The sequence below is a fragment of the Chiloscyllium plagiosum genome, chromosome 13 (genome assembly GCF_004010195.1).
Source record: "Chiloscyllium plagiosum isolate BGI_BamShark_2017 chromosome 13, ASM401019v2, whole genome shotgun sequence".
Classification (NCBI taxonomy): Eukaryota; Metazoa; Chordata; class Chondrichthyes; order Orectolobiformes; family Hemiscylliidae; genus Chiloscyllium; species Chiloscyllium plagiosum.
In genome coordinates, this window is record NC_057722.1 from 74,113,583 (window position 1) to 74,133,540 (window position 19,958).

The window sequence follows — 19,958 nt, forward strand, 5'->3', positions numbered from 1 at the left end:
ACCATCTTAATGCTCTGTAAGATTGATGCTTGTGAGACATTGCAGGGGCTGAAAGTAGGATGGGGGAGAAGATGAGAGAAACAAATTGCGGGGTTGAAAACAGAGAGAAAGCTGCCTTCAGGCCAAAGGGGCAGATTTCTTCACAGCGAAAAAACAATATTGTTTTTAATGTCAGGAAGATTTACTTAATAACATAAAAATAGAATGTGCAGGGAAAACTCAGCAGATCTAAGGAGAGAGAAAGAGAGCTAACATTTCAAGTCCAATATGACTTCTTCAGAACTAATAGCGTTTATGATGTTAAGATGAGTGGTACAAAAATGGAACATCAGGGAAAGGTTAAAGGTCAAGGGAGATTATGTGGAGTAAAAAACATCACAGGGAATGTTAATGGTTGTTATGAAGAAACAAAGTGTTGGCCTGGGACAATGTTCCCGCGATTAGTGGTCAACAGGAAACCTTCAAAGTGGCTGCAGTTTAGAGACAACTGTGTCACAGCACAATAAAACTCAGCAGTGACTGAAAGCAAATACAAACAATCTACTGGAGGAAAGAAAAAGATCAAAACGGGAGGCAGAGATCATAGTCTGAAGTTGTTTAACTCAATGTTAGCCCAGAAGGCTATAAGGAGTCCAATGGGAAGGTGAGAGGTGCTGTTCCTCCAGCCTGTTTTGAGATTCACTGGGACACCACAGCTGGGCTAGGACAGAAATGAGAGCGTGAGAGAAGCTAGGTGTTTCCAAATGGCAAATGACTGGAGGGTCAGTGTCACCTGAGGGGAATGAGCACAGCTGGCCTGCAAAACAGTCACCCAGTCTGTTGTTGAGTTCCCACTGAACAGCAGACCACACTGTCAGCAATGAATGCAGCATAATAAATTGAGAACAGTACATGATTCCACATGGAAAGAACATTCGAGGCCTTGGCAGATGAGATGAGAAGGCCGGAAAAAGGACAGTTGTTAAACGTGCAATTGCCTGAGATGGTGCTGCAGGGAGGGACAGTGAGAAAGATTTATGATACATGATTATAATTTGGGAAACAGGGTACGAAGGAACTTTTTGGTTTTTTGGTTTATAGAGTCATAGAGATAGAAACAGACCCTTCGGTCCAACTCGTCCATGCCAACCAGATATCCCAACCCAATCTAGTCCCACCTGCCAGCATCCGGCCCATATCCCCCCAAACCCTTCTTATTCATATACCCAATCATATGCCTTTTAAATGCTGCAATTGTACTAGCCTCAACCACTTCCTCTGGAAGCTCATTCCATACACGCACCACCCTCTGTGTGAAAACGTTGCACTTTAGGTCCCTTTCATATCTTGCCCCTCTCACCCTAAACCTATGCCCTCTAGTTCTGGACTCCCCCCACCCCAGGGAAAAGACTTTGTCTATTTATCCTATCCATGCCCCTCATGATTTTGTAAACCTCTATAAGGTCACCCGACGCTCCAGGGAAAACAGCCCTCTCTATTCCGCCTCTCCCTATAGCTCAAACCCTCCAACCCTGGCAACATCCTTGTAAATCTTTTCTGAGCCCTTTCAAGTTTCACAACATCCATCCGATAGGAAAGATACCAGAATTGCACCCTATATGGTTCTATTAGAGTGATTAATTTAAGGATCAGAAACTCATTTTTGTTTTAGCAGTGGAAAAAAATAAAATTTCTAATAAGTCATGTGACTTGACATAAATGACTAGACAAGCTACCTGCTGAGGTAATTCTTTGAAATGTTTACTAGGTTCAACGAAACACAGATCAGAGGCCAAAAGTAAGTTTTGTTCCAAAGAAAACAACCATACAGGGAGACATATCATTCATCAGCCTCAAAGTAGCCCAAGGAGATGGAGAAAGCTTAGGATTTTTTCAGAGCCTGTGTCTCAGGAAGACCCTGGGAGAATCATATCCAGTGAATACACAGGGTATCACCAAAATAAAACACTTGTGACCCTGTAAGTTGGGTAAAAATTTAAAGAGCAACAATAGGAGTGGTAACGTCACTGAGGTTGAATATCTGTAAAGGGTAGTGCTAGGGAAAAGGGTGGAATTTATTATTTATCGTTTATGGTAAGGTCATTGCAAATTGTCTTCTTTATAACTTTGTTTTTTTTTCTTTGTGTAATAAACTAGTGTTACTTTAGTAAAAGTACACTGAACATATTCAGAAGAGGCAGTTGATGAATAATCACCATGATGACCAAATTGCAAAAATAAATTTCAAGGTCTAATCAAGTCAGTTTTCATGCTCTGATCTGACTTAACCTGTATTATGATCAGCTGGATCAGTCAAATACCATTTCCCTGCTACCAGTAATGAATTTTATAGTTTATAATTCTTATTTTATAGAACAAAAGTATCTATAGAAATTGGGATATACAAGTGGCTGAAAAATTGGAAACAGACAGTAAGAACTAATGGGTATTGTCTGGGATAGAGGAACATTTGCATTGGAGGGGGTCAATATTAAGACCTTTGCTTTTCTTCCTTTTTAAAAAAATGATCAAGAGCTTAATTGTAAAGAAACAATGTCGAAGTTTGAATGTGGCACAAAACGTGGAAGCATAGAAAACTGCAAGGAGGACAGCGTCCAACAGGTCACAGTCACATTCACGCAGTGGGAGGACTGGTGGCAGATGACTCTAAATGTGGAGAAGTGTGGGTGATACACTTTGGTAAAAGAACATGGAGAGAGTAAGTCTGCAATAAATGGTGCTATTCTTAAGGTAATGCGGAATCAGAGAGGCCTGAGTTGATATGTGCATAAGTCATTAAAAGTGGCAGGACAGGTAGAAATAGCTTGTAAATAAAAACATACAAAAACTCTAGGCTCCACGAATTGGGGTGCAGAGTACAAGAGCAAATGAGGGGAGACAATGGTCCAGTGGTGTCAACACTAGTCGAGAAGCACAGCAGAAAAGCACAGCAGGTCAGGCAGCATCTGAGGAGCAGGAGAGTCCTTCATCAGGAATATATCAACACTAGACTATTAATCCAGAGACCCAGACAATATTCTAGGGATCTTATGGTGGAAAGTGAACTCAATTAAAATCTTGAATTAAGTGTCTAATGATGAAACCATCATTGATTGTCGGGAAAAACTCATCCGGTTCACTAACATCCTTTGGGGAAGGAAACTGTCATCCTTATCTGGTCTGACTTATTAGTGACTCCAGAGTTACAGCAATGTTGTTAACTCTTAATTCTTAGTAATTAGGATAATGGCAATAAATGCTGTTCTCCCAATGCTGCCCACATACTAATAAATTTTAAAAAAAATTATGTTGAAGTTATATAAGACACTAATTGGACCGCAGATGGGATATTATGTCAGTTCTGAGTAACGCACTTTAGGAAAGATGTGGACATATTGGACAGTGTGCAGATGAGGTTTACAAGCACAGTTCCAGGGACGTGACATGCCAAATTGAGGATAGACTGCAGAAGTCAGGAAGGTTTGCCTCGGAGAGAAGGCTAAGATGAGTTTTGATAGAAATTTTCCAAACCATGATGGGCATGGATAGATTGGCTAGGGAGAAGCTTGGAAAAGGATCGAGAACTAGGGAGCACAGTTTTAAAGTGTTTTGCAAAAGAAGAGAAAGCTCTCTCGCTCAGCGAATAGTTAGGGGCTGGAATGGACAAGTTGGAAGTGTGGTGGTGATAGGTTCAATTCGGAAATTCAAGGGGGTATTGGATGATGATTTAAGTAGGAGCTAAATTAAGACTTGTGGAAGATTGGCAACAAGTCAAAATCTGTTGCTGACATGATGGACCAAATGGAATCCATCATCGTAACAATTCTGTGATTCTATGGCCAGAAACTACACCTTTTATTTGGAGGCAGGGAGACAAAATGAAGGAGAAATTCTAACTAGTTTAATCTCAGTTGCTCCTTGTTTCAGTGCAAGTCAGGAGAAAGGATTCTAGGAACTAGGGCAGGTCAGCTAATAGTGCCACAGTCCATGTCTTCAGTGAGAGCTCTGGCACTATTAATTGAGATCACCACCGATGGAACAGGATGGGCTATAAACGGAAACATAATTCAATACAACTATTCTTGGTTCAGGCGAAATTCACTTCTCACTATCTCTTATGCCAATTCTGTATTTTGCCTGCTATTCCAAGTCGATGGCATGAAGGATGAAGGAATGTTCCCTCTTCCCCAACCCCGGAGGAAGGGAAGGATTCATACAAAAACTATTGACAAGCCTATGGAGGTTTTATCCACAGCCAGATCCGAACTGTAAATAAGTAACTCAGAGTTTCCAGTATGGAAAACAAAATGTGAAAGATGAAGAATCTGGGCACTCACAAAATGAGAGAGAGCCAGGGATAATGTTGCAAAGGCTGAAACTGTACAGAGCCTACAGCACAATTACACACAACACTAATCTTAAAACCCACACACAGATAGTACAAGAGGCCAATCACCCAATCTTGAAATTGATATCCACCACTCCTTCCCCACAGCCTTGCAAATTTTAACCCTCGACAAGTATTTGCTTTTGAAAGTTATTACTGTATCTTATTCTGTCTCCCTCATAAAGGGTAAAAACTACTAATCTCATCCAATTCCTTTTACTAACAGCCCATAATCTTTGCTACCGATTTTCCCATCACTAGACATAATTTCTCCGTACTTATTTCATCAGAACCCATCTAAATCTTGAACAAAATTTGTCAAACCTCCCCCCAAAGCTCTCTGCTTTGAGGAGATAAGTTTATTTGATCTCCCTGAATGAAATTCCCTCAAAAGTTAAGAAATGCAATCTTACCAAATCATTTTCACTTCTTTTTCTTTTCTAGTTTCAGGAGCGAGCATCAGTTAGGTTGTAACCTTATCACATTGAATTTCCCCCTCCTGTTTTCTTGTTTACCGGTCACCCCAAACCTTTCACCCTGCCCATTCCATCTCCCTACAGCAACTCTGCACCTTGTTTCCCCTTTTTGAATTAATTTATTATTGTCACATGTACCCAAGTACAGTGAAAAGTTTTGTTTTGCGTGCTGCATAGACAGACCATAGCAAACAAAGATCATAGGGTGACTTAACAGAGTGAGGAATGCAAAGCTATGGCCACAAAGAAGGTGCACAAAAAGCAAGATCAACATTAGATTTGAAATTTGAGACGTCCATTCAGAAGTCTAATAACAGCGGGAAAGAAGCTGTTCTTGAGTCTGTTGGTATATATGTTCAAGCTTCTGTATCGTTCACCTGACGGAAGAGGTCGGAAGAGATTATGACTGGAGTGGGAGGGGTTTTTGATTATATTGGTTGTCTTCCCGAGGCAGTGGGAAGGGCAGATGGAGTCAGTGGATGGAAGGTTGGCTTGCGTGATGGTCTAGGCTGTGTTCACAACTCTCTGTAGTTGCTTACGGCCCTGGGTAGAGCAATTGCCATAATTAGCAGTGACTCATCCAGATATGAATGCTTTGTATGGCGCATTTGTAAAAGTTGGTGAGAGTCCTTATGGACATACTGAACTTCCCTAGCCTCCTGAGGCAGAACAGGCATTGTTGTGCATACTTGACCATCACATTAATGTGGATGGTCCAGGACAGATTGTTGGTAATCGTCACTACTAGGAACTTGACGCTCTCGATCCTCTCCACCTCAGCTCGGTTGATGTAGATAGGGGCGTGCCCTCCACCTTACTTCGTGAACTTAATAGAACATATAACATAGAACAGTACAGCACAGAACAGGCCCTTCAGCCCACGATGTTGTGCCGATCACTGATCCTCATGTATGCACCCTCAAATATCTGTGACCATATGCATGTCCTGTAGTCTCTTAAATGTCCTCAATGACCTTGCTTCCACAACTGCTGCTGGCAACGCATTCCATGCTCTCACAACTGTGTGTGTAAAGAACCCGCCTCTGACATCCCCTCTATACTTTCCTCCAACCAGCTTAAAAAACCAAAGTTTTATAGAGCTGCAACAAGATCTCACGACTCTTAAACTCAATCCCCCTGTTAATGAAAGCCAAAACACCATATGCTTTCTTAACAACCCTGTCCACTTGGGTGGCCATTTTAAGGGATCTATGTATCTGCACACCAATATCCCTCTGTTCCTCCACACTGCCAAGAATCCCATCCTTAATCCTGTACTCAGCTTTCAAATTCAACCTTCTAAAATGCATCACCTCGCATTTATCCAGGTTGAATTCCATTTGCCACCTCTCAGCCCATCTCTGCATCCTGTCAATGTCCCGCTGCAGCCTACAACAGCCCTCTATACTGTCAACGACACCTCCCACCTTTGTGTCGTCTGCAAACCTGCTGATCCATCCTTCAATCCCCTCATCCAAGTCATTAATAAAATCAGCTCTTTAGCATTAATGATCACCTCTTTAGTTTTGCTGACATTCAGGGAGAGATTATCATTGCACCATGATACCAAACACTAAATCACTTTCCTGGATTCTGTCACATCATTGTTTGATATCCGGCCGACAATGATGGTGCATCAGCAAACCCACAGATGCAGTTCGAATGAAGTTTGGACACACAATCATGAGTGTACAAGGAGTACAGAAGGGAATGGAGTATGCAACTTGCAGGGTGCCGGTGTTGGGGATTGTCACGGAGGAAGTGCTGTTGCCCAATCTTCGCTGATTTTGGTCAGTGGGTCAGGAAGCTGAAAGTGTGTTGCTGGAAAAGCGCAGCAGGTCAGGCAGCATCAAAGGAACAGGAGAATCGACGTTTCAGGCATAAGCTTTTCTTCAGGAATGAGGAAAGTGTGTCCAGCAGGCTAAGATAAAAGGCAGGGAGGAGGGACTTGGGGGAGGGGCGTTGGAAATGTGATAGGTGGAAGGAGGTCAAGGTGAGGTTGATAGGCTGGAGTGGGGTGGGGGCGGAGAGGTCAGGAAGAAGATTGCAGATTAGGAAGGCGGTGCTGAGTTCAAGGTATTTGACTGAGACAAGGTGGGGGGAGGGGAAATGAGGAAAATTGAGAAATCTGAGTTCATATCTTGTGGTTGGAGGGTTCCTAGGCGGAAGATGAGGCGCTCTTCCTCCAACCATCGTGTTGCTATGGTCTGGTGATGGACGAGTCCAAGGACCTGCATGTCCTTGGTGGAGTGGGAGGGGGAGTTGAAGTGTTGAGCCACGGGTGGTTGGGTTGGTTGGTCCGGGTGTCCCAGAGGTGTTCTCTGAAACGTTCCGCAAGTAGGCGGCCTGTCTCCCCAATATAGAGGAGGCCACATCGGGTGCAATAAACGATGTGGGCCAGGAAGTCAAGGATTCAGTTGCAGACGGTGGAGCAGAGACTGAGGTCTCTAATTTTGGAGATAATCTGGTTGGGATTATAGTGGTGGTGGACACATAACAGTGTCTGTCACCTACAAGATGCATTATTATAACTCCACCAAGGATCCTCTGACAGCACCTTCCACACCCACAACGTTTAGCAACTAGAAGGACATTGCAGCAGATGACTGGGATCATCATCAACTAGAAGCTCCTCAACAAGTCACATATCATCCTGTTTGAAACTATATGTCTGTTTCCTCATTGTTGCTGGATTGAAATCCCAAAACCCCTTCTCAAACAGCAATGTGAGTGTTGCTACAGTCCAAGGACTAAAGCAGATCAAGAAGAAAAGTCACTACCACCTTCATCAAGAACAGGCAATAAACAGCCAGCGATGTCCATGTCCCATGAACAAATTAATAAAAACTGCATTGAAGGGTTGTTAATGATGTGATCAATCATCCCCAGGTTGACTCTCTCAATTAATTTCTACGTGTTTGGAAAATGACATTGCACTTCTTTAAAAAAAGCTTTGGCTGCTTGAACTTAGCCAGTGGTTCAGCCAGACTGGGAAAATTAACAAAGCCTCTTCCTGATTCCAGCAGCATTGGTGTCCTCTGCACCATGTGTTAAATCAATCCTCCATTTGATGAGCTTTGTAAGATTAAAATTGTTTCATTAGAAAAATAGCAACAAACTGCGCTACACAAGTCAGGTTCGAATCTGAAATGGGTTGCATTATTTGACATCAGTGTGGATGGTTGGTGTTACTGTCTCTCTGACTGCAGTGCTGTATGGAACAATGGAAAGGAAGCATTTCCATTCTGGATAGCTGTCCTTGGACCCCTATGTCACGCGAGGTACAGCAGCAGCATTCCTGTCTCGGAGTCACGGCTTCAAAGTCCCAATCCAGAGAACATATTGAAACCAGGTGTGCAGGTCAATCTTGAAGATATTGCACGCCTCTTTCACAGCAGTCTAATGCACTTGGCCTGAACTCAATGTCAGGTCTGCATAAGGGATCTCATCCCAGAGAACAGAGAATCACATAAGCATTACAGCATAGAGGGGAGCCATTCAATCCACCGTGTCTGACTCTATTACTTTGTTCTAACTGTCTACCTTTTCTCTTGGGTATTGTGGGGTTGTCTGCACACAGAAACACTCATGCATATGGTCATCGATTGAGGACAGCATCATGTTTAACCGTGACCCATCCTTGGGGAACTACCATCACCTATGTACATGAGAGCTGGATTCAGAAATCTTAACCCTGACATGTCCTAAAAGGGGAAATGGATGAAACCAAGGCATACAAGCAGCATGAATAACCACTGTGGTAATACTTATCAAAGGCAGGTCTGACAAATCAGTGTGGAGCTTCATTTGCTAAAGGTTTTTTTAAAAATAAGACATAAAAATCAAAGAGAGTTGCTTGGTGCACAGTTCCACTGCACAAAGGCAAAAATACCATGGTTTCAAAGTAGGCAATTGGCAACAATTACTGAGTTGGTGTCAGATGGAGAGGGATATACTATTGGGGCTAGTGACAGACATTGAGCTAACTCTGAGGTAAGTTAAGTTCACAGTTGGCCTGTATCGATAAATAAAGATAAAATACAGCCATCGCTGCTCAGTAACTCTGCTCCCTCAAGGCTGTACTTTAAGTATTACATCACCCTGGAGATCTACTTTTAAACTGAGATTCAGTCACAGCAAATACCAGAAGTTTGGAGACTCTTATTAAAATAATAAATCATAAAAATAATCTATTTTTAATGCACAAAATATTCCAATGACTAAATGGTGAAGACTTGTGAAATATAGAACAGGAATAGGATAGTTTAGCAATTTACTCATTTCATAGAATCTTGAAACCATTACTGTCTGCCAACTACCCATGCACAGCAAGGAGTTGGAAAGGAATTGAAATATTCAGTCCAAATTTTGAACATGAAAATAAACGAAAATGTCATGCAAGGTCACTCGTGGCACTGGTCAGACTGCAGCTGGAATATTCTGAGCACGTTAGGTCTCCTTTTCTAAGCAAAGGCATCCTGGCATTGGAAGCAGTCCAGAGAACGTTCTCTCGGTTGATTCTGGATATGGAAGGATTTTCTAATGAGGAGAGCTCGAGTAAGCTGGGCCTATACTTACTGGAGCTTAGAAGAATGAGAGAAGACCTCATTTAAACATACAAGATTGTTAGAGTGTTTGACCTCTAGGTTTCAGGGTCTCGTAACCATTTGAAGGGGCGCACACAAAGACTAGTGTGTTGATGCATTCCCAGCACTAACTTCAGGCTTTCCAAATTGCTTGCTGGCAGAGATGTTAGAAGTACACACTGACGAAAAAAGAATTAGAGAGAAGGACAGAGTAGTCACGGAGTAGCTGTTTCTCCTTGACAGAGTAGATACGGAGTGGTTATTTTCCCTTGACAGAGTAGATACGGAGTGGCTGTTTCCACTTGACAGAGTAGATGTGGAGTGTTGTTTCTCCTTTTGGGAGAATCTCAGACTCAGAATAAGGAGTCACACATTTAGATAGAGATGGGGAGGATTTTTTTTCTCTCAGAGGGCAGTGAATCTGTGAAATCCTTTACAGCAAAGGGCTATTGAGTCTGGATTAATAAGTGTATTGAAGGCTGAGATAGACAGGCAATGAATAAACGGTTATGGGGAAAAGTAGAGAAATGGAGTTGGAAATTCATCAGATAAGCTGTGATCTCATGGAATGGTGGGACAGACTCAGTGGGCTGAATGGCTATGTTTGCTCCTGTGCCTAATGATCTTGTTCCTAATCGACACGTGTTAATTGCCCCAGCTGTTCTTCAGCAGTATCTGATCCTTCCTGGCCACGGTGTTTAAGGTATGGGTCCATGCAGAACGATCGAGACTAAAGAACAAGTCAGTGATCTGTGATTTGACAGGAAACACATGTGGAGTACAAGTCCAGAATTAAAAGTGGAAAAAGACTTGACAAGTATGGCCTACATTAGACCTGGCTAATCCTTTATTGAATCTATTCTCTCAAGCCACCTACTGTCAAGAAAATGTGAGCCTCATATGCCACCGCTTTGCAAACTGTGATTTCAGAAATTCCAGGGGTCATTAAGTCACTATCTTCTGTTCACCGCCATGCATCCCAAAATTGCTACACACCATCTATCTCTGACTGATACACCAGCAAGCTATTTAAACTGCTGAAAAGCTTTGGAACATAGTTTCTGTAACAATAACACTATTTTCCACTGGGTACTGTGCCAAGAACGAAGGTCTATAGACAGCTTTGTTTCTATTCAGTTCCGGGATAATGACGTTGCTGGCTAGGCCAGCATTTATTACCCATCTCCAATTGTCCAGGGGGCAGTTAACAGTCAACCACACTGATGTGGTTCTGGAGTTACATGTAGGGCCATTTCCTTCATTAAAGGACAGTAATGAATCAGTTGGGTTTTTCCTGACAATCGGCAATAGTTTCCTGGTCATTATTAGATTGCAGACTGCGGGGTTTCCTGTCAGTTTTAAAGAGAACTGAGCAATGGGATCATTATTATAATCAGCAGGTGGAGGGGTGGTTCCAGGGGTGGTCGAGGAGATGGGTCCAATACGGGTGTTAAAGGGACTTTCAGATAAGCACATGAATATGCAAGGAAATAAAAGGCTATCGACCAAGGGCAAGCACAAGGGATGAGTTTGATTTGGTGTCATGTTAGGCACAACATTGTGGGCTGAAGAGCCTGTTCGTGTGCTGTGCTGCTCCACGTTCTATGACCCAGTTACTCGCCATCTTCTAGAATTCCTTCCTTAAAACTGCCCGCCTCCTCACTCCTAACTTCCGACTCTCAGGCCCTTCTAAAATACTCATCTCTTTCACCAAGCGTTTGGTCAACAGCTCCTAACATAACATCATCTGTGACTCACCTTCCACTTTAATCTGATCGAAAGGTCCTAAGAGGCTCTCCGTTAACTACATGTGCATGAACACATGCCGGTGTGGTTGTATTGTGTCAGCGTCACAGTGTGCAGCTTTGAAAACGGAATAAGTAAGTGAAGCGCAAGAACACAAAGAGCTCTACAATGTGAGTTAATCCTCACAATCAGCTCATACTGTTGCAAACATTACACAGAAAAGGAGTTGGACAGTCACGCCCCCAATGTCACGGTTCAATTTGATTTCATCAAAAGGTTTCTTTTCATACCTTTACCTGAAAAAGACTCATCAAGCTCAGTCTTGGAAATTTCATTTAACTCTCAATGTTCACAGACCTTTGGGGCTAATTCCTACACGTCTTCATATGAACATACGCTTTCTGTCGTCACCCTGAATCATCAAGGTCTGTATTTATGATTACGTTCCTCTTGTTCTTCCTTCATACCCACCCCCACCCCAGTGTAGATAGACTTTATGCTTTTACACTTTCAATCCTTTTAAGCTAAAAACCATCTTGAAATTACCTCCCAAAACTCAATGGAATACACTCAAAGCTCAAGTAATCTGTCCACATGATTTAAGCTTCTAAACCTCTGTATTCTACTAAAATGGTTTCACAAATCTCACTGTGATGACCAACATGCTTTCTGTTGTGTTAAGGGCCTCCACGCAACCTTGTATTTATGTAATGGAACTGCACCCCAGTAGATATAAATAGTACCGTATGGGCAGAGTTGGTTAGATCGATAGAAGATGGAAGATAGCTAGAGATCAGAGGATGGCCTCTTAATAAGTTAGTAGTAAGATTAGAACCTGGTATGTCTTCTTGTAGCAGGACATTTAGTGTGAATATGTAATAAATGGAGTTTAAATGTGGATGCAGATCTTGAATTTAACTTCTCTAGCCCCATTATCCTGAACTCAAACTCATGGATGTGGATATAAAACCACACAACCAGGATCAGCTGCTTAGAATATCATGGCAGCATTTAAGTCTCAGGTCAAGAAACAGACTTGGATTTAGACCTTATTGTCACATGTACTCAAGGCCAGGAATACAGGAGTACACGGAGAAGTGCACTGAAGAGAACAACTCAACAAAATGTTTTCAAAAAAATCATCTTTAAGACCATCTAGAAGTTAGAAGAGCCACATTGCTGAACAGTTGCTGCAAAGGAGATATATCTGAACAGAAACCTCCCGTAGAGAAATTACCAAAAATAACCGAGTCAACAAAAACCTCTCCTAGCCAGTAGGAAGGGAAACTAGCATTTATGCAATAGATAAGAAGCAGTGACAGCAGTTAAAAGCTCACTAGCAGCCCAGGGGGGTTAATCCGGATTGAGCATACACGGTGGAGAATCAAATTAGATTCAAACAGATTCAATCCCTTCAAGGAAATGCTCAAGAAGCTATGATGGGAAATGGAATTTGGACAGCAATTTAGCAGCTTCTGGACTATTTACTGAATGTAAAGTCACCGATAAAGTTAGGATGATTCTTCAGAAACAGGCTTAAAGTAAATTGATTTAAAAAAATTGGGCATCAAAATCATCTCTTGGAATTTGAAGTTCTTTATTGTTTTGACAGTTTGCATAAGAAACATAAGTTTTACTCCACAACCAAGACATTGTGTCAATTTTAATTAAAACAAGTCATTAACGTAAATGAAAAAGGGTACAATCTGATCACGTGATATCGAATTCAGTGCAAAAATACTGCAGGCGCAGTCAAAATTGGTGCAAATTACATCAGAGAAATCATCTTTGATACTGCCAAAAAAAACAATGAGTCTGAATGATTGAAGCTATTTTGAGGAAGATTTCTACGCACAGAGGTTTTAGAAACCCTTCAGGCAGCTTGGAAAATAAATATCTTCATTCATCTCTTCGAAGACGCCATATTGGTAACTTTACCTTGAAAACAGCATTTAGAACAGCTGAAATGTTAACAGCATTTAACTTTAGTACAACAGAAAGGATTCAACAACATAAGAACTTGCCGCATGAGTTAGCAAGTCAGCCCCCTCAGCTTACTCCACCATTCAATGATCTTATCTTGGTCTCAATGCGACCTTCTTGTCCCACTCTTCAACACATTACTAATTAAAAATCTATCTATCTTCTTAATTTCTTCAGTGCCCCTGCATCCATCACACTCCGGTATCGTGAATTCCACAGCCTAAGTCTGGACGCCTTGCCTTCTCCTTGACCAGTGTGACTTGACCTTAAACTCGTGAACATGTGTGATGTTGCTCCTTTACAAAGGTTATGTTGTCCTTGGTTTTTTGTCAGGAGGTTGTAAAAACACTGGTTCGGAGAAGTCTGGGATTGGATGCGTTCTAGGGCCAATTTGATCACAGCTAACAGATTCTGCCTCAGGAAAAAGGCTTTCATGTTCTTTTAAGAAAACTTGTACAATGAAACAGGAGTGGCCAGTTCTCCCAGCTCAGCTTTTGTCTGGTTTGGTTTGGTTTGGTTTGGCTTTTGGCAGTCTATTCACTGAAAGCAGGCAGTTGTGAAGCTGCTGGACCCAAAGAAGCAGGTCCATGCAGATCCTCTTCTCTCTCTCTCTCTCTCTGACCTCTCTCCTGTAAGATCCTGTGTTTGATTTTACCTTTTTGTGCCAAGGGGTGTTTATGGGGATTGTTGCAAGTATTTGGAACAGCATCATTAAGTTGGGTTAATCTGTAGGGTTTTCGGATAGGATAAATTATTTGGTATTATGTTCTCTTTTGTTTGTGTTTCATTCAGTAAACTTGTAAATAAATTCTGCTTTGCTTAAAACTAAGGGGTCTGGCTAGCTACATCTCTCCTAGAATATCTGCGTTACACCTGTGTAAAACAACTGGCAAACTTAGAGTATGGGCTACTTACTTGAAATGCTTTGAGGCGGGTCTAGCCTGGTCTTTGACAGATTGGGGGCTCTTTGCAGGAATTGTTCTATGGTTCTGAATTGGGATGAGGGTTGTTGGACTCAAAGGCAGTGAGTGGTAGGTGTTTTGGGTGTTGAATTTGGTTGGTTTAAACAGTGCTTGGGATAGCAATGGCTCGTTCAGTCACCAAGAGCTTTCTGGGGGTGGAAGAAGTGACTTTGGGGTTTTTTTCCAAAAGGTGAATAAGGACAAGCTGCTGCAATTAAGGACAAGGTGGAGTAGGAGCTGCCTTCTTCCGTGAGAAAAGAAGATACAATTACAGCAATAGCTCAGCATTTACATTTGCTGGAAGTACCATCAGAATCTTCAGAGATGGCTAAAATTCAATTGAAAATGAAGCAGTTTGAGTTAGAGGCAGAAGACAAGGAACTATGACTAAAAGCAGAGGAAAGAGAAAAAAAGAACGAATCTTTTTAGCAGAACAAAAAGAAAAAGAGGAAGAAAGAGAGGAGAGAAAAAAGGAAAGAGAGGAAAGGAAGAAAGAGAGGGAGTTTGAACTTCAGAAATTGGCACTTAGATAAGAAATCTAGGTCCTGATGAAGGGCTTTTGCCCGAAACGTCGATTTTCCTGCTCCTCGGATGCTGCCTGACCTGCTGTGCTTTTCCAGCACCACTCTAATCTAGACTTAGATTAGAAAGTCAGCTTAAAAGGATGGAGATGAAGGCTAAAGGTAAGCTTAGTGAGGAACAAAATGAGGATGAACATTTGGTAGCCAAAGGGCAGGTGAGAAACTGTTTAAATATATTCAAGTATTGTCTAAATTTGATGAGAAGGATGTAGAAGCTTTTTCATCTCATTTGAAAAGGTGGCTAAACAAATGCAGTGGCCAGTGACACTGTGGGTTTTGTTGATTCAAACGAAGTTTATGGGTACAGCGAGTGAGGTATTCACATCATTATCAGAGGAGGTATCTGGGGCATAGGAGGAGGTGAAGATCGCCATCTTTAAGTGCATATGAGCTTGTGCCAGAAGCCTACAGTCAATGCTTCAGGAATCTAAGAAGGGACCCTGGTCAAACCTACACTGAGTTTGAAAGGATCAAACCAAGTAATTTTGGTTGGTGGATAAGGGCATTAAAAATAGAGCAAAGGTACGACATTCTCAGATGATTATTTTGGAGGAGTTCAAAAAGTCACTGCCTGAAGTAGTGAGAACTCATGCCGAAGAGCAGAGAATTAAAAAGGCAAGATTAGCAGCTGAAGCAGCTGATGATTATGAGTTACCACATAAATCAAAGTTTGGCTTCCAAAGTCATTTCAATCTGAGAGGGATAGAAATTGACGGAAAGAGAAATCCTCGCATGGAAAGGGAAAGGTAGATCTTGGTAAAGATCATAAGGATAACTTACCATAGGGTAAAAAGGAAATCCTTGAAGGGGAAAGAGAAGTTAAAAGCTCCAGTGTTTTCACTGCAACAAAGTAGGCCACATGAAATCACAGTGTTGGGAAGCCAGATATAGAAAAAGAGGATGAGCCAGTGAATTTTGTTGGTGTGGTAATGGAAAGCACAGTGGAGGCTGGAAAGTTGCACCAGAATGTACAACCTGGTTGGAGGTTGGTTAAGGAGGAGGAGGAGGAGCCAGATATTCTTAAACCATATACCTGCAAAGGTAAAGTTTACTCACATAGGCCAGAAGCAGCAGATAAAAAGGTCACAATATTAAGAGATACAGATTCCTCTCAATCTGTGATGTTGGAAGATGAGGAGATATGTACTTCTGAAGGACTTTTTCCAGAAAAGGTGCTAGTAACGGGAATTCACGGTCAGACAAGAAGTCCTCAATTATTTAAAGTGACACTAGAGTGTCAAGTGATAAGTGACGAAGTCGTGGTAAGAGTACTGGACAAACTCTCAGCTCCAGGGACACAATTTGTCCTTGCTAATGATATAACTGGTTCACAGGTAGGACTGCTGGCTACTGTGGATGAAAACCAAGTGGTAACTCAGGCAGCTGAACTATTGCAGAACACATATCCTGGGATTTTTCCTGACTGCGTGGTAATGAGGTCGCAAAGTCACCAGTTGAAACAGGAGAGATCAAAGAGTACAGATATGAAAGTTGAAGTGAAATTAGCAGAGATCCTGTTTGATCAGATGGTTGACACAAACCAGGAGCAGGTAGATGACAAAGCAGACATCTTTAGCTCAGATAAATTGACTGAGTTACAACAGAAAGATGAAAATGTAAAGCAATTTGTATACAAAGGCATACACAGAAAAATAATCCAAATGTATCCCTGAATGTTATTATCTTAAAAATGATGTCTTAATGAGGAAATGGAGACCATCACATTTTCAGGCAGAAGTTCATCAAGTCATACGGCCAGTGGGTTGTGGAAAGGGGGTTTTGCAAGTAACGCATTAGCTATCTCTAGGGGGTCACTTAGGATTGCGGAAAAACTCAAGCTAAAACACAAAAGTATTTTTACTGGCCTGGACTGCACAAGGATGTAGTTGAATTTTGACAGACATGCCATACATGTTAGGTAATTGGAAAATCACAGGCAGTAATAAAACCTGCACCTTTAATACCTATTCCAGCATCTGAGAAACATTTTACAAGAGCTTTAATTGATTACTTAGGACTCCTACCTTAAACAAAATGTGGGAATCAGTATTTGTTAACAATAATGGATGTGTCTACTAGATCTCCAGGTGTTGTTCCATTAAACAATATCACAGCGAAAAGGATAATAGAGGAATTACTCAAGTATTTCACTAGGTACAGACTACCCATAGAGATACAATCAGATCAAGGGTCGAAATTTACATTGAAATTATTGGAGGTGGTCATGGACAGTTCAGGAATAAAACAATTCGCATCTACTGCGTGTCATCTCGAGTTGCAGAGAGCGCTGGAAAGGTGGCATCAGACATTGAAGGCTTCTAATCAAGACTATCCAGATGATTGAAATAAGGGAATTCCATTTGTACGTTTTGTGATCAGGGTTCAGAAAAGATTTACAAGAATGTTGCCAGGGTTGGAGGATCCGAGCTACAGGGAGAGGCTGAACAGGCTGGGGCTGTTTTCCCTGGAGCGTCGGAGGCTGAGGGGTGACCTTATAGAGGTTTACAAAATTATGAGGGGCATGGATAGGATAAATAGGCAAAGTCTTTTCCCTGGGGTGGGGGAGTCCAGAACTAGAGGGCATATGTTTAGCGTGAGAGGGGAAAGATATAAAAGAGACGTAAGGGGAAACTTTTTCACGCAGAGGGTGGTACGTGTATGGAATGAGCTGCCAGAGGATGTGGTGGAGGCTGGTACAATTGCAACATTTAAGAGGCATTTGGATGGGTATATGAATAGGAAGGGTTTGGAGGGATATGGGCTGGGTGCTGGCAGGTGGGACTAGATTGGGTTGGGATATCTGGTCGGCATGGACAGGTTGGACCGAAGGGTCTGTTTCCATGCTGTACATCTCTTTGACTCTAAATGAGTCAACTAAATTCAGTCCATTTGAATTCATTTTTGGGCATGAAATGAGAGGACCGCTAAAATTGATTAAGGAGAAATTGCTAAGTCAGAATTCAGAGACCACATATTTGGACTATGTGCAAACTTTGCGCCAACAATTAAATCGAGCAGGGGAGTTGGCTAGAGAGCAATTAAAAGTATCACAGCACACAACGAAACAGGAAGCAGACAAGAAATTGAAAACTCGCAATTTTGCCATTGGGGATAAGATGTTAGTGTTACTTCTGGTTTAGTGGACCTGATCAAATTGAAAGGAAATTGAGTGAGGTGAACTATTTGATGAGGACTCCATACAGAAAGAAATCTCAGTGTGTCATGTGAATACACTCAAAAGATATTTTGACAGGAAAGGAAAGCCAAAAGAGACTGTATTATTGATTACAACACAGAGGGAAGAACCAAATTCACAAGTGACACAGTGGCTTAGTGGTTAGCACCAGGGACGCGGGTTCGATTCCAGCCTCGGGTGACTGTCAGTGTGGAGTTTACACATTCTCACTCATGTCTGCGTGGGCTTCCTCTGGGTACTCTTGGTTTCTTCCCACAATCCAAAGATGTGCAGGTCAGGTGAATTGGCCATGCTAAATTGCCCATAGTGTCCAGAGATTTGTAGGTTAGGTGCATTAGTTAGGATAATAGGGTAGGGGAATGGGTCTGGGTGGGATACTGTTCGGAATCGGTATGGACTTGTTGGGCCACATTGTAGGGATTCTATGATTCTGAATTGGACATTGCTCAAATTAAGTTGGACAATGAAAAAGTTGTCAAAAATTGGGATAAATTACTGAACTACCTTTTAGACGAAATTCAAAATGACCTGAAAGAGTTATTATTATCACATGGGCAGGTATGTGAAAATAAGCTGGGAAGTATTAACCTAATTATACATGGTATAGATATAAGAGATGCTGTTCTGATTAAGCAAAGTCCTTCCAAGCCATAACCCTTTAAAGTTGGCACAGGTTCAAAAGGAGATTGAACACATGCTGCAAGACAACATAATCTAAGTGAGTTACAGGGACTGGAGCTCACCCATAGTAATGATGCTAAAATCAAATGGTACCCAATGGTTATGTGTGGACTATCGCCAAAGTCAGTGCAGTTCCAAAGACTGATACATATCTGATTTCATGTTTGGAACACTGTGTTGAAAAGCTGGGACAGGAAACTTATACTTCTAAGTTAGACTTGCTCAGAGGATACTGGCAGGTACCTTTGTCAGAAAGAGCAGAGGCAATTTTGGCTTTTGTAACACCGAATGGACTGTATTAGTTAAAAGCCTTGTTATTTGGTATTACAAAATGCACCAGTCACATTTCAGCGACAACCCAATAAGGTAATTGCTGGATTACTGAATTGTGTCGTATACATTGATGGCGTGGTGATTCTTAGTCGCACATGGAAAAGAACATTTACAACATGCATCAGGATTGTTTGATAGACTTCAGAAGGAAGGCTTGGTGATACACCTGGCTAAAAGTGAATTTGCCAAAGCCCAAGTCACCTTCCTGGGCCATCTTATTGAACACGGACAAACGGACCACAGGATGCAAAAACAAACACAATTGGGGAGTTTCCCATACCATTGGCAAAAAGAGCAGTACTCCAGTCCCTGGGATTTTATCGAAAATTTGTACAAATTTTAGCAGTATGGCTGCTTCGCTCATAATTTGCTAAAACAAGGCAAGAAGGTTCAGCAGACTCTCAGGGGCATCTGACAGCCTGAAAGCTGCGTTAACCACTGCCCCAGTATAAGCCACATCTAATTACCCAAAGCCATTCAAGGTGGCTATCGATGCAAGTGATGTGGGTGGTAGTACTGTGCTCTTGAAGGAAGACACTGAGAAGACAGAAAGATCTATCGGGTATTTGTCCAGGAAACTGAACATTCATCAGCAGAAATATCGGACAGTTGAGGAGGAGACTTTGAGCTTGGTGTTGGCATTACAACATTTCGATGTTTATGTTACCAGTAATGTATCTGAGACAATAATATACACTGACCCTATCACATTGAAGTTTGCGGAGAAATTTAAGGACAAACGTGTCTGATTATTGAAATGCAGCTTGTTGTTACAGCCATTCAACTTGAAAATTGTGCATGTGACAGGACAAGAGAACATGATTGCCAATGCACTGTTGGGACCTGAATAAGAAACAGAGGTGTTCTGTGGCAGGAGTAAAACAGACAAACAGAATGTAGCAGTGCATGATTTCATGTTTATAGTCAATGCAACGTATATGTGTGTGTTATACAGTACTAACAGTTTAAAATTAAAATGAAGCCATCTTTGAATATTATTGGCTGGGGGAGGGGGGGGGGGGGGGGGGGAGGAGGAGAGGAGAGGAGG

The 19,958-nt window shown here is 41.9% G+C and overlaps 1 protein-coding gene across 8 annotated transcripts in view; it reads right to left on the reverse strand.

The window, feature by feature from the left end:
• LOC122556191 (mediator of RNA polymerase II transcription subunit 12-like protein) overlaps window positions 1-19,958 on the reverse strand; it is a 609,874-nt gene that overhangs the window by 9,006 nt on the left and 580,910 nt on the right. The window contains exon 45 of one of the 8 annotated variants that reach the window (XM_043702727.1): window positions 12,770-13,112. The exons of 6 other annotated variants lie outside the window; for them this stretch is intronic. In XM_043702727.1, the coding sequence (XP_043558662.1) occupies window positions 13,074-13,112 (39 nt within the window). In that variant the 3' untranslated portion in view covers window positions 12,770-13,073. Of the gene's footprint in view, window positions 1-12,769; window positions 13,136-19,958 lie in introns of those variants that run through there. One more of the 8 variants, XM_043702728.1, reaches the window with a different exon arrangement.